Source organism: Atractosteus spatula, chromosome 2 (assembly GCF_055471065.1).
Source record: "Atractosteus spatula isolate fAtrSpa1 chromosome 2, fAtrSpa1.hap1, whole genome shotgun sequence".
NCBI classification, from domain to species: domain Eukaryota; kingdom Metazoa; phylum Chordata; class Actinopteri; order Semionotiformes; family Lepisosteidae; genus Atractosteus; species Atractosteus spatula.
Window position 1 is genome coordinate 61,388,487 of NC_142707.1, and position 23,546 is coordinate 61,412,032.

Below are 23,546 nucleotides of genomic sequence, written 5' to 3' on the forward strand. Positions count from 1 at the left end.
ATGTGGTGTGGAAAAACAGCTGTTGTGCAATACTCAGGAAGGCCTATGGTGCATCCAGGGCCATTCCAATGAGACACTCAGTGAAAGGTCACCAAGTACTGTGAGACTCTGCTGGAGCTTCTCACTCCTTTTAGGATTGTCCCTATCTGTCCCTATCTGTTATTTCTTTTTATATTTGGTCACTGCTATCTGAAAGAGAATGCATCGATCTTTTGCTGGGATATTCCTGTATTATGCTTTTCTCGATTATACAGTAAATCATCCTAGTGAGCTAAACAGCCAACCTGCAGCTCCTTTAGCAAATCACCCGTAATGGCTACATGGACACACAGTCTTCACTGTACTGTGCAGTATGCACTACTTGGACATAATATATTGCATACACCATGGACACATAGCAGTTCTATTTATACTGAGTTTTGTCTGTGTTTATTTTATTTTATTTCTATTACATTATTATCTATTATTATGTAACCTTATTTTTTGTAACCTTAATTTTGTGATTTCTACCCCTCCGGTGAGCTCGTAGAATAGACATTTCATTGTTGTGCATTTGATAAATAAACTTGGATTGATTGATTGAGCTTTACCTTGTGCAGACAAATTGGAAACATGGCAAGACTATGGGATAGGAAACATTGACTTGATAATAGTAGATCTAATCAAATATAACAAAGACAATGATCGTGATGACAATAAAATGGAAAAAAAAAACATCTTCTCTGGTTTGTACAACAGAAAAAGAACTGTATGCATATTGACAATCTTGAAATTTAATTTGGTTCTAGACCCACCACTGGATTAAAGATAGTTGTCTATGGAAGGAGCCATAAGAAAGCCTACTCTACTAGCACATTAATGCCAAGTCACAGAGAAGATGGTTAGAACATGCCCTCAGAGTGGAGCTTACCTGTTCTTGCCATGCTTCTAAATTGTCCCTATGTGCTTCAGTGTGTGGATCTTGCTATGGACAGGCGTCCTACAAAGGGTGTAGTCCTGCCTTATACCCAATACTTCCTGGACAAGCTACTGGTCACCACATCCATGATCAGGAGTAAGCAGCTTTCTGATGATGACTGAATGGCAAAGATGGCTTTGAAGTTTCATCACCATTCATACTGTTTTTTAAGTAATCCAAGCCTTCTGTCTTTTAAAAACAACAAAGGGAAAACATACTATATTCTGTTCAGTATTCTGTTCATCCACAGTGGTGGACAGTGGTAGGAGTGTGAATCACTTAGCCATATTTGTGTAACAGGCATGTGTATGGTATGCTACAGCTGAGAATTGCAGTAATCAATTTATACCTCTTGAACAATAGTGATAGAAAAGCGTAACAAAATTGTTTGGAATCAAACCAGATTCTCAGAAAAGGACATCACTCATCATCACGCCAGAGAAGACTAGTCTGAGAAAAGAAAGTGAGATTCAATCCTATCATGGCTTGTGCAAGGCCCCCGCCCCCTGGGTAGGAATGTTCGTGGAGTAATTTTGCAGCTGAACAACACAGATTCTTCATTAGCTTGACTTGACTCGGGAGACATCAACTCTACTGCAACAAACCAACAAATGTGAGTATGACAAATCACTACTGTTATTTTATAACTGTACTGTATATTACAGCTTCTGATAAACAGAGATGCATGTTTCTAGATATTAATTTCTCTCTCTTTATATATAAATACATATGTGTATACTCACATCCTTACAGAAAACCAGAAAAACAAAGAGAAAAACATGATTTTTGTTGCGAAGATCTCAGTAAAAAAAAAACAGATGTGGTTTTATTACTTACCAGCAAAATATTACATTACATTAGTATACATTCAACCAAAATAGCATACAATTGAAGTAGTTGAAGTAGAAAATATGTGTTTTCTACTTCAACGAAAGTATTTGAGCTATCAAATCCATCAAGAAACTAGGAGAAGAGGAAGTACAAAATCACTGAACCAGAGGAAAAAAACTTAGAAGGCTTCGTCACAGGAGCAGGTTACAGCCCACCAAACTCAGAAGACAATTATCTGTTATGCAATGTAACTGTGAACAAATGTAACAAGAGAAGGTTGATAAGATTAGTTTTTCTTTCATAGATTAGGAAACATAACTGGAAGGATTGAAGCTGAGACTGAAATGGTAGTAATAAACATTGACTGTCTTCTTTCCAGCTTGTCAGAACACACGCAAGGGCAGTGCTTGTGTTGATATTGGGTTTTGTTGTTTTCAAATGATCAGATTGAGTGAAAAGAAGTAGCTGAGCCACAGAGGAACGATAATCATGACAGGAGAATAGCTTAAAACTCAGCAGGTGAAGTCTAAACAACATAATGATGTTTGCAAAACAGAGTAGACTATTCTGCCCATCTATATTACATGGTGTTCTAAAAGATTAGAAAATCAGAATCTGAAGCTATTTTATAGTTTTAGAAAGAGAGGAGTCAGGAGTCTTTGTCAAGAAGTTTTAAATAGCCCCCAATCAAGACAGAGCTGAGACCTTTGAAAGAAGGAAGTTTTGTAGGACAGATTGCAGCAGTTGGACCCAGGAGAGGACTCAGACGCCAGGCACTGGGAACTGCGGAGGAAGACCCCAGCATCATCTTTCTCCCCCCCTACCCAAAACTGAACTTGGAGACAAACAGAATAGAGGGGGGATCAGCAGGGACTCATTGTTCAGGACAACCAGGACTGGACAATATGCCTAAGAACTACCAAAGAATTACAGAGAACAGAAATGCTGGACTGAATTAATTTGAGACACTCATTTGGTACCTGGGTTCAATGGAGTGCTTGTGGCTGGGCTGGAATGTGCCTCGTTTGGAGTTAGTTTTGCATAATGTGCACTAGGTGTTGGGTAGACAGTATTAACTATTGAATCTTTAGAAAATAAAAAGGGCACTTAAACTATACTGTCTGCTATTGGTCTGTGAGTCCGCTGGTGATTCTGAACCTGTGGCAAAGGGATAAGGGTCCTAATATCCATTATAATTGTTAAGTGGCCTAGTCGTGCACAAAGCAAGAAAAAATCTTGTTTTAGGGGTCACCTTATTGTGATGTTAACACCAGCTATAATAAAATTATTTAACTCACTTTGTCTAAAGGAGGACTGCCTGGTCATATGGTTCAGGATGTTGGAATATCTATGACTTGGTGAGAGGGATAGGAGGCTGAATACTTATCATCTAGAGATTTGGGGGTTGAAGGGATTTTCAGTTTGTTTCTCTCCCAAATTTCTATTTGAACTCACCCGAAGAAGACTCCACAACTAAAATACTGAAGTATTTTTTTTTCTTTTCTTTTAACTCTTTTGTATTGTGTGAGACACATGACTATACAAATTCATGATCATGCAATGTTGATCATTGTTCAGTCGTCCAGGATGCCCATGTCCAGGCGATGGCCTGTCCTGCTCACGTCAGTCACCCTGCTCCTTCTCGAGCTCTGTCCTGGACTGGCTGCTGAAGCCCCGACATCCTCCTGCTCAGGGTACCCAGGAATTCCAGGCTCCCCCGGCAACAATGGAGTGCCAGGAAGGGATGGGAGAGATGGGAAAAATGGGAGAGATGGAGCCAGTGGTCTTAAAGGAGAGAAGGGAGAGAGGGGTAAGTAAACAGGGATTCATATGTTTCAAAATGGAAACACAAAAGATCTTTGATTAAACACCTCTTGAAATGCAGAGCAAATGAGTGGTGTAAGGAACACCATAAATCATGAATCATGAAATAATTCATCCAATACAAGGTCGCAGGGGTGACAGAGCACGCTACACACTGAAAGGGATACATGGACACAAACATGTACACACACATATTGTACCAGGGCCAGTTTTCCCAGAAAACAAATAACCTACTAGTATGTCATTGGATTGCGGGAGGAAACTGGTGCACCTGATGCAAACCCGTGCAAAATGAAGAAAACATACAAACTGCGTGTAGATAGCACCCCAGAAAGTGAACCCAGGGCTCCAGTGCTGCAAGACAGCAAAGCTAACCACTGTGAAGTGGCACAATTGAAGGTGAGGCCAAAAAAGAAAGTATCTAATTGTGTTTGATCAAACTCCTGTTTGCTTTTTAGTATCACATAGATTTGTAATAAGACTGATAAAATACTTTGGAAAACATTACACAAGATTTTTTTAATGAAAAACATAATAGAAAGTCTCTGTTGGTGTATATACTGTATAGCAATGGAGGGTTTTCCATGTTTCTTTCGAGGGGAAAGTGGTGCCTCTGGACCCCCAGGGAAATATGGACCCTCTGGCCCAGCAGGGATGAAAGGAGAAAAGGGGGAACCAGGGCCTTCAGGTAGAGTTTTATAATGCATTACATGCTTTAGACTAGGGGTTGCAAAGACCATTTAACTGTATATAAGTTTTTAAGAACAAATCAACAAAGAGATATTAATGTGACAATGTACAGTAACAACGCATGTCTACAGGATATTAGTGGCATAACAGTAACAAAATCCTAACCCCGACCATAGCTTGACACACACTCCTCAACCTGTCCCCAGGGTTATTTGCAGAAGGTAATGTTAACCCTTATTTTGGGGTGGAAAAATTACACTTTATAAATGTGATGCCCTGACGAGCTCCAGTGCACCTTCACCAAATTCCATTCCACATTCCACACATGGAAGGAGCTCGTCAGGGCCATCTCAAACGAGATCAGACCAGGCCTATCAACCTCGTTAAAGGGACATCACAGTATTTAAGTCCTGAGGAATCACTCTTCAGGGCTTAGACATTTTCTTGCAGTAGCATTTAGAGTCCTAGGATTTCTCCAGAACACTCCCAGGGCTCCTCCTAAAAACTCCTTCCACAACCCTCCCATATCTCTTCCCAGAACTCATCCATTCCTGATTTCCCTTATTATTCCATTTCTTGTTCCTTGAACTCATTAATACTTCGCTGCTGAACTGACTCTGGTAATTACGAATTTGCCGCACTCTATTTTTCGTCTATGGGCACGGCATAACAATAAATGCATAATTTGGATGTTAATGTTTATAACATATTACAAATATGATAGTTCATCTAACGTGCAATTAGTCTAAATTAGGGATACAACTTTCATTTTAACCTATTCAACTTGACAATGTATACAAGTGTATATTGTACTGTACAGTGTATTGTGTATATTGGACAATGTGTATACTGTAATAGCAATATCTTTTCTTATTTTAGGTGGACCAGTAGGTCTAAACTACATTGGAAAATTACAGTTAGAAGTTGAGATGCTTAAAATCAGTTTGTCCAGGCTTGAGAAAGGTAAGAAAATGTCATTTCAAAATAATGTGTACTGTGACTAAAAGCTTACCATGGACTTGAAAAACTAGGATCAGGAATGCTGAAAATGGGATTCCCTCAGGATTGTTTCAGTGAATGTAGCTGGTAGAGTTTAATCAGTAGAACTAATGGAAAATGAGTTTTATTAGACAACAAAGCAACAGACCTTTGGCCTTTCTGAAGTATGTGTCTCTTGCCTGACCAGCGGCAGACATTGTGAACAACACCCCAGCAAAGTAAGGGAAACAAACAGGTGGAGGTTGGAGGCAGTTAATTCATATTCACAGGAACAGTGACTGCTTTCCCATTAATTGGAAGTTGTTCAGAGTCTTGGCAGAAAAAATGAGACCTGTGAAATACTGGCAATGCATTTTTTAGCATTAAATGTAAATACTGTTTCTAGTGCACTGGTAAATTAATTTGCATCGGTTTACAATGCAAGTGTGGACTGACTTGGACTTTTGTCTATAGCCATCTTGCTGTTGGTAGAAATATATATTGTGACATTTTCTAATTATTGAATTCTGAATATTGAACTCTAGGTGTATACCTTTATACAGTGCTGCATAATAATAAGGTATCTATGTTTAGCAAAATTGCAAAACTTAACAAAATCTATGGCTCACAGATGTTGCAGAGGTGTGTGTTGTAAAATTAAAATTTAAATGATGTCTACAATCAACTTAACATGTACATTAAGTAGTACATGTTGATTTTACATTACTTGCATATCATGTGTATACAATAGGGGGATATTTCAAGACTGATAGGAACATAGATGGAGCAAAGTACAGGCAAATCTTGGAAAAAACCTTCTTCAGATCTAAAACTGGGACAAAAATTAATCTTCTATAAGAATAATGATCCAAAGCACAAATCTACAACTACACTGGAGTGGTTGAATAATACAAAGTGATCATCTGTGAGTCTCTTCACAGTCAAAGTCCAAACCTGGATGCTATTGAGAACTTGTGGAAAGATTTGGAAACTGCTGTCCTTAAAAAATGGTTACAGATTGCACCAAGCCAGTGTGCGGAGTTGGTAAAGACTTCTGACTGTAATTTCGGCTATAGGTGCTGTCACCATACAGTATATAATCAACATATCATCTGGTTTTTGGTGACGTTTACTGTAACTTTTACATTACTCACAAAAGTCTCCAGTTTGAGCATGCAGGTTTATTAGGTGTTTGAAATGTGTAAGTTTGAAATGGAAGGACCCTGAAGAGAGAACCACAGATTTTGACACATTCACCGTTGCAGGAAACTGAGTCACCCAGCAGTTGGTTCCTTACAATCACCTGTTCCAGCCGTACCAGGAGTTCACAAATACCGAACAGATGAATCTGCCTGATTATCTCCTTTGAACCTGCCGATCTATTTCCCTTAGTACAGCTACTTTCTTTCACAATGCAATCATTGCTATCGATATAGTTGCTTAAATCCCAGGATGACACGATCAACTCACAACAGTAATCCCTATTACCATGCCAGCTCTCCCACATCCTTGGAATCATTCTCATTTCCAAAGACCTTACACTCTTTCTGCCTCTGAAGCTTTTGATCACAATTGTATCTTTCCATCTTCCTGTCAGTTAATTATTTTTAAGTCAAGTTCCACAAAGGGAACTTCTGTCCCTGCTGCACCTCAACTATGAGATGCAAATTATACCCCACAGCCAGGCTTTTATTTCACCTGATCTTGAATTTGCATCTTCATTAAACCATCCTTACCTCTTGAGTCAAATTGCTATCAGGTCTTTAGTCGTGGCACTTACTTTTAACAAACTGAAAAGAGTTGTCTTTTTTTTTTCTTATGATGAGTTTTGTTCTCTCCACAGAGAGATTCTTGGGTGTTATTGATAGTGAACTCTACATTAAAAATTATGTATCCATTCATCACCACTTTATCCAATACAGGGTTGCAAAGTAGACAAAGTCTATCTCAGTAAGCAATCGGTGCAATGTGGGATACACCCTAGGCGGGACGGCAATCCATCACAGGGCACACGCAGACAAAATCACACACTGACAATTTACCCAGAAGCCAATTATCCAATGAAGTCTTTGGACTGTGGGAGGAAACCAAAGCACCTAGAGGAAATCCATGAAAACACGGAGAGCGCACAAAACTCTCACACATATCCCCACGGTAACTGAACCCAAGGTCACAGTAATGCAAGGTTGCAGTGTTAAACACTGTGTCACCACGTTGCCCAATATTGTGTATAAATAATTTATTAAATAACATATATTAATTATAGATTTTTATAACTGAAACCTTAAATTCAGTGGGGTTCTAAGGCCGCAGCACCATGTCAAATAAAGCCAAGTGTTTTCCAGTTTTGTTACCCGAGAAGCAGCATTACCATCTTGTAGCCAATAATCACATCTCTTAAGCTAAGCAAAGCTTGGCTTTGTCAATACTGGGATGAAAGACCTCCTGGGAAAACCATGTTTCTGCTGTAAGTAGTGTTGACAGACCAGGAAGTGCCATTCTTCTTTCTAAAAAGGAATTTCCAATTACTTAACGCACTCGGTAACTCTCAGGATTCACACTCTTGGATTATCCCACTTACATAGGCCAGTGACTTGGTGGTAGAGGGCTTCCTTGGTGTGAGAGAGACCACATTAGTAGAGGTCCATTGCCCTACCAGGAGTCCCTCTTCTCTCTACCCCAAGGCTCTTGTACTAACAGACAGCAGCTGCCACCATGCCCTCCTGCACCCCAGCTATCACACACAGGGAAAGGCTGTGTTGTCTGGAATGGGTTGGCAACAAAAAAGTACACCTTCTAAATTCATAAGGAAGTGTAGTGCTGCAGAAAACCATGAAAAGGTGGTTCTGCAGTGGGAGATATAGGTGAAGGCCAAGCGCAGGACTTAAAGCATTTTCAGGGGTTATCTACTCTAACTGATCAGGAAATATGAACGGGTCAATAGCAGGCTTCTAAAGTAGTTGGAGCTGATTAAAAGACAAGAGGAAAGAAAAATACAAACGAAAAGGACACCCGGATCCTAGCTGAAAAAAAGAAGGGAGAGCCTGGCTAGTCGGTGCAAAAAAAGAAAAAAAGAAAATGGGAAAAAATGTTTCAAGAACACAGAATAGAAATAGAAAGATAAGAGTATAACCAAAGCTTGCACTTAACTACACAAGGAATGCGATCACTGGACCCACAAGGTTTAGCTCTAATGACGGAGTGAAGATTCGGCACCTTCCACTTAAATAGGGAGGTAATCAGTGTGATTTGGAACTAGGTCCGGAGTCTGATTGAAAGATTGGAGGTTTAATTGAAAAATGTCCCAAACTACTTTGAATGAAGGGTCATGATGTGCTCCTGGTTGATGTGAAGATGCGAGTCGGTCCCAGCACTGTCATTAGAGAAACAAACTTTCTTCTATGAAGGGCCAGCCTAGGGCCCAAGGTCAGCAGGGACCCCCTCAATGTGCACCACAACATATTTGTAATCAGCACGTTCAATTATGAGCAAAAAATGCCCTATAGTGGCTCTTTCTGTTGCTGCTGTGGATTGTCCTAATGGAACCCAGATCAAAAAAGACCAATCATAAATGTGTATGAAATGTGTATGTGTTCTGAAGCCCAGAAAAGACTTCAAAACAGAGGTACACCAAATGAAGTCACTGCAATTATTTCAATTGGTTTTGAGTCTGTCAGATTCATGTAACTGGCGAACGCTAAACAAGCTACATTTTCAAGCTAGACATGTGGCTAAAAGTCGGTACTGCCCAGGAAAACAAAAGCGTGAACGCGAATTTACAGTACAAGAGACTATTCAACGATTATACGTAAATGGCATTAAAATGCTTAAAACACATTGTTTCTTGCAGTTTCTGTTGTATTTCATTAAATGGGGGTTTTGTAAACCCAACTTAGTGGGTTACACTCACTCTCACAGTGACAGTGGAGAAGAGCAGCTCAAGTTGATTAAAACATACCTGTAACCTAAACAACAAATCATAACATCAACCATAGCACAAGACTGTCACAGAGGACTGGCCATCATGAGGATTAATCATGAAGTGGGTCAAATATTATCGTATGAAGATGTAATTTATGAATTTGCCTCCCAAAAATGCAGGTGAATTGATTTCTTTAACATTTTTTTTAAACTTTCCCATCTGCTCAGCCTTACTGATCTCACCTCCATTGTTATAGATCACTCTTATTTCTTACTTAATTGCATATTTATTTCTACAATTCTTTTCTACAAAGGTTTCAGTGCAGCAATTTGTATGTCATGATCTGCTATAATTATGAAGTAATTTTGAAGTAACAGAGATCTTGTTTATCGTTCTTTATTGTTATTAATGTTCCTATTTATAACTTTTAAATACATGTTATCATTGGAAAATGTGTGTTTCTTGTTCTTGTTTGAAACCAATTTATTATGTGTTCTTCAAAGATGGTTAATAGACATTTTCTAGCTACAGTATATAATTTATTTTATTGTTCCAAATAGTAGAATAAGTTTGGAGTGGGAGCTAATAAATTGAGTTTGTAATGAAAGTTCTGGAGGGATGGCAGCAGCCAAGTAAAATCAGAATCGGCTGATGTCATTTCCTCTCCTTAAACATTATAGTGTACATACAGTACCGTACGTGGTCCCCTTCTCTTCCTTGTGTCAAGGATGGCATTAGGAGTACCTGGTTGGACCCGATGCTAGAGCCAGATTGGGTATCACAAGAGTCAGGTCAAGAGTATCCAAATCCAAAACAAGAGGCGAGACGAAGTCGAAACAGGAGGAAAACAAGGTCAGGTAGCCAGAAATCAGGTCAAGAGTAGTTTACGTGCACAAGAGAAAGCCAAGGGTTATTCTCAATAGTGAGCGGGGACTGAGTGGAGTGAGAGGGTGTAAATAGGGAAGAGCGTGTGGAATGACAATTGATTAATTAGTGCGCGGGTGTTGGCGGTGAGAGGGGCTCGTAGGGATGCGGTTCGTGACACCTCGTGTACATCTTTTGCATCCTACCTGCACCCCATCTCCACTTCTGCAGCTGGGTTTCCTTTCACTCTGCATGGAGTCCTGGCCTTATCATCCTATGGCCAAGAGGTCAGTCCTCAGCCAAGTTTTCACTAAACACTCAATAATCCTCTCAGGGCACTTGATTCTCCGGTGTTGTTATTCCTAGTGGATGGAAGCGTTGCGCAAATCAAGATCTGGAGAGGCCCCTTTCCAAGCTTCATGCCTAGGGCCCCCCAAAACTAGAGCCAGTGTGAATAATTCTAGATTTAGCAATTAATATTATCACCTACGTTATTTGTCTCCCTATTAATATTTTATTAATATATTCAATGTTTACACATAGTATTTGCAACCTTGTAATGTACTTTCTTAGAGAGAGAATGTAGACTAACATTCTCTACATTGTTTCTAACATGTTTCTAACATTCTCTACATGTTTCTTTTTCTTTTTTGAAGCTGCACACTTTCAGTTCTTCAGAAGATCTGGTGATAAATACTTTGGGTCCAATAAGGAGCTTGGCACTTTTGACCAAGGATTAAAGATATGCAGAGATGCTGGTGGAAAAATAGCCATGCCCAGAAGCCAAGTGGAAAATAATGCCCTTTCGGAGTTTCTCGCTGAATCTCAGTACGCTTACATTGGAGCAAATGACAGAACCACGGAAGGGACATTTGTGGACTTGGAAAATAAGCCTCTTCAATTTACCAGTTGGGCAGATGGTGAACCAAACGACTCTATGAAAACAGAAGACTGTGCTATAATACTCACACCTGGATTATGGAATGATGTGTCATGTGATGGAAAATACATCATAATGTGTGAGTTTTAGAAAGGAAAAATATTGATGTTCTGACCATTCTTCTGCTGGTTCTACTATTGAGTGAGAAAGTAATCATCTCTTTTACAATAAGAAACATATGTTTGCTGTCATGTTTATATAGTTTAGATTGTTTTGTTGGAAATTGGGTAATTTCACAAATTACAGCTTATATACTCCAAATGGAAACAATAATATTTAGCGTATTTTAAAATATACAAAAATAAATAAACATTAATATCACTCAAGATTTTTGCAACAAGTTGTAAACAAATAAACTCTGATGTTTTAGGTTTAATGAAAGTCTAATGCATCCCCTTTTTCCTGGAAAAAAGGGAGTTCCTGGAGGAACTTTATGTTCTTGTTACTGTACATCACCACAATTAGGAGCTGGCTGTACAGTAGACTGGAGACCAATGTTGTCATCCAGAGCAACATAACTTTTTCATTTCCTTTTGGCCGCATGTATAAAATGTGTAAAGTTTTATTAGTGAATGTGAGAACTCACTATGACACCATATAACATCTGAAAGGTGAGCCAAAAAAAAGTACAATTAAATTCATTGGAGAATGCTATTAAAATAAACGAATTTATTATTACAAAACCACAGCTACAAGCCCCCTATTGATGGGATGTCCTCTTTTTTCAATGTTCAGATATGGAAACCCTGTTTCAGATATGGAAAATATCTGTTTTATATTTTTTTATATCTTGTCACTGTATTCTGAAAAAAAGAATCCATCTATAGCAGGGATATTCTAATTTTGTGTTTTTCTTTCTAAATTGTAATTTTTTTTCCAAGTGTTATTGAACAGAAGTCCACATGGAGGTCAAATTCTAATTCATTCTGTGAATGAATTTTGTGTACCACATTGCCGTAGACAGGCATCTTGTCCTCACCTCACCTACAGTACATTGCATTCATCCAGGACCAGAGTCGCTCTTGCCTCTCCAGCCTCAAAACTCTGCAGAACACAATTAGCCCTGTGCCCATAATGCCATCTGTGTTTTTCTTTCTGGTCTCCTGATGTCAGCTAGCCATCCAGAAACTGAGCCCAGAGTCCCTGTCCTCTGCCTCTTTTTAACCTAGCCCACTCCTTTCTCCTCCCTACCCCCTTCACCACACTTTTCTGGTTTCTGGTCAAATGTCTGAACACTGCACCGTTTTGTGCCGGTCTTTGCCCGACACCATCATGTTCTCAGACAGTCGAATAAAAGCCCAAGTACTAAGCATACTCTCTAATTACTAAGCATCTTCGCCATCATCGTCAGTTCATTTATTTATATTAGAGTTTGATCAAATAACTGAAATCATAGTAGGGTTAGTGAAATGTACCTTGTGCAGGCAAATTAGGAATATAGCAAGACTACAGAACAGGAAATATTGACCACTCTAGATAATAGTAATGATCATCAGATATAACAATGACAAAAAGATTAATTTAGTTAAAAATCAAACTGATAAAAAAACATCTTTCTCTGGTTTGTGAGTTAGACAGAAACAGAGCCGTCTACACATGTTTTAAATTGAATTTGTCACTGAATTTCTGTTTCTAGACCAAACAGTAGATGAATGTTAATTGTCTAAAGAATGAACAGTATGACAATCTTCTCTTCTACTAGAGCATTAATGCCAAGGCACAGAGAGATGGTTACAACATGCCTTCGGTGTGGAGTTTATATGTTCTTCCCATGTTCCTAAAATGTGCCTGTAGCTTCACTGTGAGTACCCTGCTACAGATGGGTGTCCCATAAAGGCTGAAGTTCTGCCTTATACCCAATACTTCCTGGAGAGGCCACAGGTCACCACATCCAGGATCAGAAACAAGCAGCTTTCTGATGAGGAATGAATGGCAAAGATGGCTTCAAAAACTTAATGATTATTTCCATCAATATTCTTTCTATTTTTACAATAAGGCTTCTTTCTATTACATTTCTTCTATTTTTGGTGTTTGAAATTAAAAGGGAAAAAATACTACATTCGATTCTGTAAGCCAGTGAATGTGAGTATGATGATTATTATGATACTACAGCTTCAGATACACAAAGATGTATGTTTCTAGATATTTATATCTCTCACAGCATCCACAGTCTTGGGCAATGGTAGGAGTGTGATGCTTTTGGCCATATTTGTGTAACTGTCACATGTACTGTATGCTACAGCTTGGAATTGCTGGTATCAAATGACATTGACAGAACAATAGTGATAGAAAATCAGAACAAAAAAGTTTAGAAAGAAACCAGATTCTCTCAACAGCACAGCACTCCTTGTCTCACCAGATTAGACTAACACGGTGTGCGCAGGGCCCCCAGCCCCTGAGTGGGAGAGTTCACACAGTATTTTTACTGAGAAAAGCATCTTTTTTTTCAGGTTTGTGAGTTTGATAGGAATAGAAATGTATGCTTATTGACAATCTTGAAATTTACTTTGCCACTGAATTTCTGTTTCTAGACCAACCAGCAGACAGAGCACAGTTGTTAACAGAATCAGTGGTATGACAGTCTTCTCTTTTACTAGCACATTGATGCCAAGGCACAGAGAGGAGGGTTACAACATGCCTTCGGTGTGGAGTTTACATGTTCTTCACTTTGAGTACTTTGAGATGGATAGGTGTTCCATAAACTATGTAGTCCAACCTTGTGCTCAATACTTTCTGGACCTTAAAAGACTTTAAAAGTTTGACTTTAAAACAGCAAAATATACTGGTAGAGGAATCCCACACTTACACTACCACCCATAACTCTGTTCAGTTGAGACTGCTCACTGTACCTAGGACTAAATCACAGATTTTGGTGATTATGCCTTTAGTGTTGCTGCTTGTTATTATGAAATGCCCTTTTTTCAGACCCTGCGAGAGACAAATTCTTTCATTCTCTTAAAATCCAAACTCAAACCTCTCCTCTTTACCAGTGTCTATGTCTGATAGCCCCACATTCCATCTGTATATACAGTATGTGTCTTCTCATGTTTCTTTTTTTCTTTTACTATTTCTTTTTTTTTTCTTTATTGCTATGTACTGTACAGCATGCTTTGGTTTGGAAAGGTGCCTTATAAATAGAAGATATTATTAGTTTCCATTATGTTGCACATGAACAGTCTTTGACAGTGGTAGGATGTGAAGCTTTGGACCATATTTGTGTAACTAGCACATGCACACTTACAGCTGGGAATTGCTGGTATCAACTGATACTGACAGATCAAGAAAGAGAAAGAAACCAGATTCTCTCAACAGAACATCACTCCTTGTCTCACCAGACTAGACTAGTTTGAGAAGATACAGGCTTCAGTTCAACATGGTCTACGCAGGGCCCCCACCCCCTGAGTAGGAGTGTTCAAACAATATTTTTACAGCTAAGCAACAGAAAGTCATCATTAGCTTGACTTGCCTTGGAAGCAGTCACTTCCGAATACAGCAATAAAGCAGCAAACGTGAGTATGATGATTGTTATATTACAGCTTCAGATACACAATGATGATTTATCTCTATCTCCCTCTTCATACATAAATATTTATATAGTCACAGCATGACAGAAAATTAAGAAAATACAGGTACATATACTGTATTTTGTTCTATGGAAAAATCTTAATTAAAATACTGTTATAGACTTATTACGAACAAATACATTATTTCATTGTATGTTTTTTTTGTTGTTGTTAAAAATAATGTTGAAAAAGAGAAGGCTAATAAGATTGGTTTCTGTTATATAGATTGGGAAACATTACTGGAAGGACTGAGGCTGAGACTGAAATGGTAGTAAAAAAGAACAGAGGCAGTTTAGCCACTGAGAGACAGTAATTACAAGGGGCATGCAGTTTAAAACTTAACAGGTGAAGTCTCAACAACACAGTCATGTTTGTAAAGCAGTGCAGACTGTTCAGCCCATCTACTGTACATCTCAGCTTCTTAGTAAGTTGGTGTAAGATTAGATAACCAGAATCTGAAGGTACAGTATGTTATCGAGTTTAAGAAAAGTAGATTAAGACAAAATATAACCGGTGCATGAGTTGAGTTGAAAACACTTGGTTAACTTTTAAAAATAAATTGTTCAAGGCACAAGACAAACCTTAAGTTAAAAGAAGGAACTTAATGTTTAATTACATAGGAAGAAGAATATGTTGAATTTTGCATTAATTGATTGTGCCTTTAGATCTTTCTTTTTCTGAAAATACAAGCCTGTAATAAAATTCAACTGTAATACATTGTATAATGTTATATTTAAATTATATCAGCTGAAATATAATTAATATTTAACCCTTGCTTGACCATCATGGTCATACTAATGTGGAAGGTCTGATGCTGGTCAGGAAGATGGAATCACTAAGGCTTGGGGGTGAATGGAAAGACCGGGAATTATCACCTAGACCAGCTGGTGGCTGGCAGGATTTGTGGTTTATCCTTCACCCCGGATTTCCATTATGAACTCACCTGAACAAGGCTTTATAACTGAAAGATCTTTTTTTTTACTCTTCTGTATTGTGACATGACTATACAAATTCATGATCATGCAATGTTGATCGTTGTTCAGTCACCCAGGATGCCCATGTCCAGGCGATGGCCTGTCCTGCTCACGTCAGTCATCCTGCTCCTTCTCGAGCTCTGTCCTGGACTGGCTGCTGAAGCCCCGACATCCACCTGCTCAGGGTACCCAGGAATTCCAGGCTCCCCCGGCAACAATGGAGTGCCAGGAAGGGATGGGAGAGATGGGAAAGATGGAAGAGATGGATCCAGTGGTCTTAAAGGGGAAAAGGGTGAGAGGGGTAATAATAATATTCTTATACTTATATAGTGCTTTTCTGGACGCTCCACTACAGGTAATGGGGACTCTTATCCAGCACCACCACGTGGATGATGCAACGGCAGCCAAAATACACCAGTACACTCACCATTCATCAGTGGGGAGGAGAGCAGAGTGATGAAGAAAATGAAAGGACAGGGATTATTAGGAGGCCGTGATTGGGAAAGACCAGGGGAAATTTGGTCAGAACACCTTTACTCTTTTCAAGAAATCCCCTGGGATTTTTAATGATCACAGAGAGTTAGGACTTCGGTTTTACGTCTCATCTGAAGGACAGTGCCCTTTTACTATACTAATGCCCCAGTATAGTCCCCATCACTATACTGGGGAATTAGGACCCACACAGACCGCAGAGTGAGTACTCCCTACTGATCTCACTAATACGTCTTCCAGTAGGAGGCTTAGTTTTCCTGGGAGATCTCTCATCTAGGTACTGGCCAGGTTCACACCTGCTGAGCTTCACTGGGCTGCCAGTTCTAAGTTGCAGGGTGATATACCGTAGCTGCTGGCTGTAAGTGGGGAACTACTAAAGGATTCATATGTTTCGGATTAGAAACACAAAACTCTCCTTGAAATGCCGAGCAGATGAGAGGTGGCAAAACACCATAAATCTTGAACTACGTTGTTATTTTAATCACAAACAAAATCATTTCTTTTAAACGAGACAACCTGGGAGTTTAACGACACCAAGAAAATAATTATTTTTCGCTTTTTTCGATATTATGTAGACTTGTAACTATCAACTAATAATCTGGAAAATATGATTATGCAACATGAAAAAGACAAACGTAGTAAGTGGGCCCTGTTGGTATATATAGCCGTGTGTTTTTCATGGCTTTTTTCATGGTTTTCCATGTGTTTCTTTCGAGGGGAAAGTGGTGCCTCTGGACCCCCAGGGAAATTTGGACCATCGGGCCCAGCAGGGATGAAAGGAGAAAAGGGGGAACCAGGGCCTTCAGGTACAGTTTTCTAGTGTGTTATGTTCTTTAGACTAGGGGTTGCAAAGGCCTTTTCTGAATGTTTTAATATTAATGTGACAAAAACCTAAGTGTACAGAAGATTAGTTCATTTTATTAACCGTGGCCAGAGCTTAAACCACACCCCTAAGGTTGTGGTTTCTCAGGTTTATTTGCAGAAGGTAATGGGGGTGGAAAAAATAAAAAACTTTATAAATCTATAAAAAGCTGTCTGTTTTTATGCATTTATAAAGTTTATACATTTAAAAATGGATGAAGATGGTTCATCTAACATGCAATTGATCTAAGGTAGAGGTTAGGAAGTATCACGCTTACGTCATCCTATTAACAATTTAATTTCTAAAACTTTTAGAAATAATTATTTTTCATTATAAACTTCATTAGTAGTTTTATTGGTTTCATAAATCATGTAACTACTGTACTAATCTCAATTGCTAATGGGATAACTGTAAATAAAATACTGTTTAGTATTACATTATCTAGTGCAATTATGACAATGAGGATAAAGTGTTATCACTATAACATATCAGAAATGACTGTTTTTTTTGTTTTAGCTGCAACATTAGAACGAAGATACATTGACAAACTGCAGTCAGAGGTTGACATGCTTAAAATCAGCTTGTCCAGACTTGAAAAAGGTAAGATAGTCATTTCAAACTAACTAATACTGTGAATAAAATAAACTTATCAGTGACTCACTAAACCAGGAAAAGGAATGCTACAAAAGGAGTTTCCAATGGGATTACTATTCAAATTAAATTTAAGGGTGGTATTGTGACATAGAGATTAGCATGGATACTGTACCTTGCAGCGCTGGAGCCCTGGGTTCAATTCCAGGTGCTGACTCTATTAAGTTTGCATGTTCTCCATTTTTGTGGGTTTCCTCCTACAGTCCAAAGACATATTAGTCAGTTAATTGGCTTCTGGGAAAATGCATGTTCTTGTCTGTGTGTCTGCCCTGAGATGGACTGGGATCCCATCCAGAGTGTATCCTCCCTTGTGAACTATGCTTTCCAAGATAGGCACAATTATGACTCTGTTTCATATTTTCATTAGTAATATTAAAGGAATATATAGTCTTCATATATTATGTATATTTTCCTGCTTTCTCTCATCAAACACATACATGCACACATATGCAATTATACACATAAAGTCAATCATTTATTTACATTTATTGTAAATGATATAATTACATGGTCAGCACATGATTTTCTGAAGAACAACGGCATTTTGCTTCATTTACAAAGCACCTTTCAATGTAATTAGAAATTCAGTTTGGGATTAGAAGGTAAAATAGCCTTTGTTCACAATTATGATTCCTTGTTTTGTCTTCATATTCGAGTTCTTTGAGCTTGTGCCCTCACCACTCCCTGCCCCAATTCGTCCCTCACCGCATGGGTGCAAACCCAGGTCTCTGGCATCGCTCAACAGGGGTCTTGCCAGCTGAGCTAAAGAAGACCTACCTCAGCCTGGGCAGCCAAGATCCCTGTTATGCGCAGGGGCGTATTCGTTACAATATTAATAATATTAAAAGTATGTGCAGTCTTCGTTTGTCTATAGGGACGTTTTGTCAGTCTTAGACAAAAAGCATTACTGATTTTTTGGTTATAGAGCACTTCACTTGTGTTCTTCTTTGCCCCACTGTAATTCTAAGGAAATAAAATGCCTTGTGAATGTATCAAACTTAGTACAGCTATAATTTTACTGTCATTTCAAAGTTTGTGGATGGCCATGCGACTTTCAATATTCAAAACATCTATTAAATTGTGTACAGTAAAGGTTAATATGAATAAAATCTCTTTTTTTCAAAGTCTGCACAGATAAATGATTAACATTTGTATTGGAAAAACACGAGCTGTTGTCACATGTTGAGCTTCAGATGTTACTGGCTATCAGGGTTTACGCTCAGTGAAGGAAATTTAAGTGGATAATTTGATAGTTACAGTAGGTTATATTTGGAAGCAGAATTGATATAATTCCAAATATTGGAAATGGCTATGTCATAGGTTATAGAGTACAAGTAAACGTATTCAGACCTCTGCACTTTTTTCATATTGTGTTGCATTAAAATTTTCAGTCATGGTACAACCTTCTCCAATTTGTCAAATCAAAAAATAAAGAAGTAAATAGATAATTGATATGCAAGAATAATGAAAGAATAATGAAAAGTCAAAACTGCATAAAAATTCAAATGTTTTTCTGTGATAAACCTCAATTAACACACATGCACAAAATTACCTTAATGAATAACTCAATTAGTTGAGTGGCCTGTATATGTGTGCAATAATACTGCTTCACATGATTTTACAGATAAAATACCTATATCTCTGTAAGGTCGCCGTAGTCCCCTAGCAAATACTGAAATTTAAGCAAACATTCAGCTATGAGGACCTAGAGCTTTCAAACAAAGTCAGAGATAAAGTTGTTTAAAGGCTGGACAGAAGGGTACAAAACATTTAAAAAACCGTGAAGATTTCCTTGAAAATGGTGAAGTGGACCATTAAGACGAGCAAAGCAATTAGGCTCTGCCTAAATCAGACTGTGACTCCAAACTAAATAACTAGGCAAGGAGAAACCTGGTTAGGGATGCAATTGTGAGGCAAACAAAAACTTTCCTAGAGTTACATAGTTCAGTGTATAAGATGGGAGGAAGTTTCCATACATTAACAATATCCCTTCCATATAATAGTCTGCTGCTGTGGTGGGACTACAATAAATAATAAAAATAAACTTTATTTTAAAATAGCTCCTTCATAAGTGGTTGCAATTATAGAATATTGAATACAACGAGTAAAGTAAGGGTACAGTGGAGCAAAGGGGCACACAGAAACAGTGAAATAAAAGCCTTTCTAAAAAAGGCTTTGAGTCTAGACTTAAAAGAGCTTGGGGAAGGAGAATCTCTGATATCCTTTGGGATAGAGTTCTAGAGCTTTGGGGTATAGCAGGAGAAGATCCTGTCTCCCATAGAGTGTAGACGAGTCTGGGGGACAGACAGGAGACCCGAATGTGATGAGCAAAGATTGTGAGATGGGGAGTAGGATGAAAGTAGCTCAGACAGGTACTGAGGTGCCAAGCCATGCAGAGCCTTATAGGTGAGCATGAGGATTTTGAAGTTGATAAAGAAGCATGGCTGCTGAATTCCAGACATACTGTATACAGTATTTGTTGTTCATAAATAGTATTTGTAAACATTCATCTAAAGTGGTATTAAAGGTTTTCATGGATTTCTTTGTCTGAACCATCTTTTTATTTAATTGTATTTATTGTACACAGATACTGTTAAATAGGGACTTTTTGTATGGAGAGCAGTTATTAATATTTTTGTGTTCTTTGAAGCTGCACACTTTCAGTTCTTCAGAAGATCTGGTAATAAATACTTTGGGTCCAATAAGGAGCTTGGCACTTTTGAACAAGGATTAAAGATATGCAGAGATGCTGGTGGAAAAATAGCCACGCCAAGAAGCCAAGTGGAAAATAATGCCCTTTCGAAGTTTCTCGCTGAATCTCAGTACGCCTACATTGGAGCAAATGACAGAACCACCGAAGGGACATTTGTGGACTTGGAAAATAAGCCTCTTCAATTTACCAGTTGGAAAGATGGAGAACCCAATAACTATAAGGGAAAAGAAGACTGTGCTATAATACTCACAACTGGAATATGGAACGATGTGCCATGTGATCTAAAGTATATCATAATTTGTGAGTTCTAAAAAGAAACATTAATATTCTGTTTTTTTTCGGATTGTTCTACTTCTTTGTGGAAAAGCAATCATTGCTTTTATAATAATACTTTTGCTTGTCAAAGAAATGTTTCTTTTTACTACCATTTATATATAATTATAATTTTTTATATATTTTGTGTTATGTTTGTTTTATTTCTTGGAAAATGGACAAGTGCATATATTTAGCATATATTTAGTCAATTTTGGGTGGCTTTATGGTGAAGTGGTTAGCATTGCTTCACAACAATGCGCACTGGGTTCAGTTCCCAGAGTGCTAATCTGAGTGGAGTTTTGTTCGTTCTCTCCAATGATGTACCAGTAGGTTATTTGGATCCTGGAAAAAAACAGGCCTTGGGATAAGGGTGTGTGTCTGTGTGTGCCCTGAGATGGACTGGCGTCCCATTCAGGGTGTCTCCACCATGAGCCTGTCACTTGCCAGGCTAGGATCCAGTGTCCCCTGCTGCCCTGTACTAGATAAAGTGGTTAGAAAATGGATGGATTAAACAATTTGAAAACACAGAACATCACTTAAAATGATTAAAGATTAGAAACACCAAATAATGTGTCATATCTTCATTTACCATTGAATTGATATATTTTGCAATATATGTTATATGATGCAAAATGCTTGCCATTTCCTTAAAAATGTACTCCAGGTTTCCAAGAAGGATTTACTGTATGAGGAAGTTATGTATGCAACGGAACCTAATGTGTGTTTTTACCGGAAAAACACAAAGGAACTTTATGTTCTTGTTAAATACATTAAGGGCTGGCTGTATAGTAACCTGTAAACCAATGTTATCATGCAGTGCAACATACCTTTTTCATTTGCTTTTGGACACATTTATAAAATATGGGAAGAAAACTGATTAGTATATGTGAGAACTCACTGTAACACCATATACTGTAACCACATGAGCCAAAATAAAGTCCAATTACATTCACTGCAGAATGCTATTAAAATCAACTTATTTATTAGTCCAAAATCACAGAAACAGAAGGCCCAGGATAGAGATCCTAACTTCATATTTAGAATGATTACAGAGTGGAGGAGTCACATGGAGAAAAACTGCTTTTTCAATATAAGATATACAAGATCACTTTATTGGCCATATACAATTTCTTGAAAATAGGAATTTGTCTTTTCGCATACCCCAACTTGCTCTCCATGAGACACACAGACAGGGAGAGAAGCTTGTGGTCAGAGCGCAGGATCAGCCATATATACGGCACCCCTGGAGCAGATGGGGTTAAGGGCCTTGCTCAGGGGCCCAATGAAGTAGGATTCCTCTGCCAGCCGCAGGATACAAACCGGCAATTTTCCAGCCACAGGCGCAGATCCTTAGCCACAGAGCCACCGTACTCAGGACCTTCTGTTTAGGAAGGTCTATGGTGCTTCCAGGGACACACAGTAATTGTCACCAAGTGCTGGAGCCGGAGTCTGCTGGATCTTGTTTTCTAATCTACTTGGATTCTGGTTTCAGTGGCATATGGTCTGGATTTTTTTTTAAGTTGATCACTGATCTCAGGAATCTATAGTGCTGAGAAAGTTCATGCCAGCTTTTGGAATGGCACATACAGTAATTAATCCAGGGCAGCACTGTAGTGCAATGTGGTCAGAATTGCAACCATGTAGCACTGGGGTCCTGGGTTCAATTCAGGACCTGGGGTGCTATCTGTGTGGAGTTTGTATGTTCTCCCCCTTGTTCACGTGGGTTTCCTTAGGGTGCTCCTGTTTCCTCCCACAGTCCAAAGACCTACTGGTAGGTTAACTGGCGTCTGTGAAAATTGCCCCTGGTGAGAATGTGTGTACAGTATGTTCATGTCTGTGTGTGGCCTGCTATGGACTTGGCGTCCTGTTCACGGTGTACCCTGCCTGTTGCTTGCTGGGATAGGCACTGGTTCCCCCATGACCCTCATGGTATCGGACCCATGTCCATAGAGTGGAGGCCCTTACAACGTTACTTTTCTCCTGAAAGGTAATGCGGAAGTAATGTCTAGTCCTAATACAACTGACACAAGTCTTAAAACATCAGTCCATTCAAGAGCCCTGCCCGCTTAAACAGTATCACCATTTCTGGGAAGTTAGGAGAACAAGAAACTGCCATTACAGATTTCTAGTCACTATGCTTCAGAAGTGCATGAATTTGAACTTGATTATTCCGTCAAATACTAACTCTTCAATGCCAGTATCAGGCTACTTTTAATATTATTTTTTATAATTGTTCTGATCCGAAATTCTTGTACAGGTAACAAAATTAATTCAATGATTACTATTTTCAAACGCCCTGCTCCTTCCTATGTTATACATACAGCCTTTCCACGTGCCAGCACATCTCTGTCTGTCTTATGATGACTCACTGTTTGGGCCTTTCCTTGTTCTTTAACTTCCTATGCCCACTCCTCCTCTCTCGTCATGCTGTAATGCATCTAAATACCCACAAATACTTGGGATCCACAGCGTCCCACTCCTAGCTCCTCAAAACTCAGTTTTATAGAATGCAAATGTGGATATTCAGTCCATCTGACTTGTCATACTTACGTTCAGCTGTAGTATTGCATTAAAAAATTTGTAAACCATGCTACATTAATATACTGTACTGCATAAACTGCTGTACTTTATACCAAACTGTGCTATACTTCAGTTCTGTGACATTACATCTTTATATAATTAGTAAAATATATTATGACATTATTTTCATAACCAGCTGTTACTCTTAAGTTATTGGGGGTAATCTATAAGGCAGATGAAGAACTAAAATTAATTTAAAAAAAATGTGCAGTGCAGAAGCTTGTGGAGAACACAAAAAACTTAATTCCTTTATTTAAAAAATATCATGTTGATTTCCAAAGCATTTTGTTCCATTCCAATACTTACTCAAGGCTTTCTTAAAATTAATGAAAAAGGTTTAAATGTACAAGTCTAACAGAGTGCAAAATAAGGGACATTTCACGGGAAAA

At 38.5% G+C, this 23,546-nt stretch overlaps 2 protein-coding genes across 3 annotated transcripts; both read left to right on the plus strand.

Annotated features, from left to right (window-relative positions):
* The first annotated feature begins 1,533 nt into the window (after positions 1–1,533).
* Positions 1,534–11,687, plus strand: LOC148840005 (mannose-binding protein C-like). Its single transcript, XM_088909619.1, has 5 exons — positions 1,534–1,571; positions 3,368–3,599; positions 4,212–4,301; positions 5,183–5,266; positions 10,724–11,687. Exons 2-5 carry the CDS (start codon positions 3,377–3,379, stop codon positions 11,095–11,097), a joined length of 771 nt encoding a protein of 256 aa, XP_088765745.1. The 5' UTR covers positions 1,534–1,571; positions 3,368–3,376; the 3' UTR covers positions 11,098–11,687.
* LOC148840006 (mannose-binding protein C-like) lies at positions 11,013–23,286 on the plus strand. 2 transcript variants are annotated; one of them, XM_088909617.1, is made up of 5 exons: positions 11,013–11,086; positions 15,614–15,845; positions 16,753–16,842; positions 17,415–17,498; positions 20,200–23,286. In XM_088909617.1, exons 2-5 carry the CDS (start codon positions 15,623–15,625, stop codon positions 20,571–20,573), a joined length of 771 nt encoding a protein of 256 aa, XP_088765743.1. In that variant the 5' UTR covers positions 11,013–11,086; positions 15,614–15,622; the 3' UTR covers positions 20,574–23,286. The 2 variants fall into 2 exon arrangements, with proteins under 2 accessions (XP_088765743.1, XP_088765742.1); XM_088909616.1 differs by lacking the exon at positions 11,013–11,086 and adding an exon at positions 14,453–14,516.
* The last annotated feature ends 260 nt before the right edge of the window (positions 23,287–23,546 follow it).

Coding starts and splice junctions, on each gene's coding strand:
- LOC148840005 (XM_088909619.1), top strand. CDS start 3,377: ATGCCCATGTCCAGGCGATGGCCTGTCCTGCTCACGTCAGTCACCCTG. Junction 3,600..4,211: donor AGGAGAGAAGGGAGAGAGGG/GTAAGTAAACAG, acceptor GTTTCTTTCGAG/GGGAAAGTGGTGCCTCTGGA. Junction 4,302..5,182: donor GGGGGAACCAGGGCCTTCAG/GTAGAGTTTTAT, acceptor TTCTTATTTTAG/GTGGACCAGTAGGTCTAAAC.
- LOC148840006 (XM_088909617.1), top strand. CDS start 15,623: ATGCCCATGTCCAGGCGATGGCCTGTCCTGCTCACGTCAGTCATCCTG. Junction 15,846..16,752: donor AGGGGAAAAGGGTGAGAGGG/GTAATAATAATA, acceptor GTTTCTTTCGAG/GGGAAAGTGGTGCCTCTGGA. Junction 16,843..17,414: donor GGGGGAACCAGGGCCTTCAG/GTACAGTTTTCT, acceptor TTTTTGTTTTAG/CTGCAACATTAGAACGAAGA.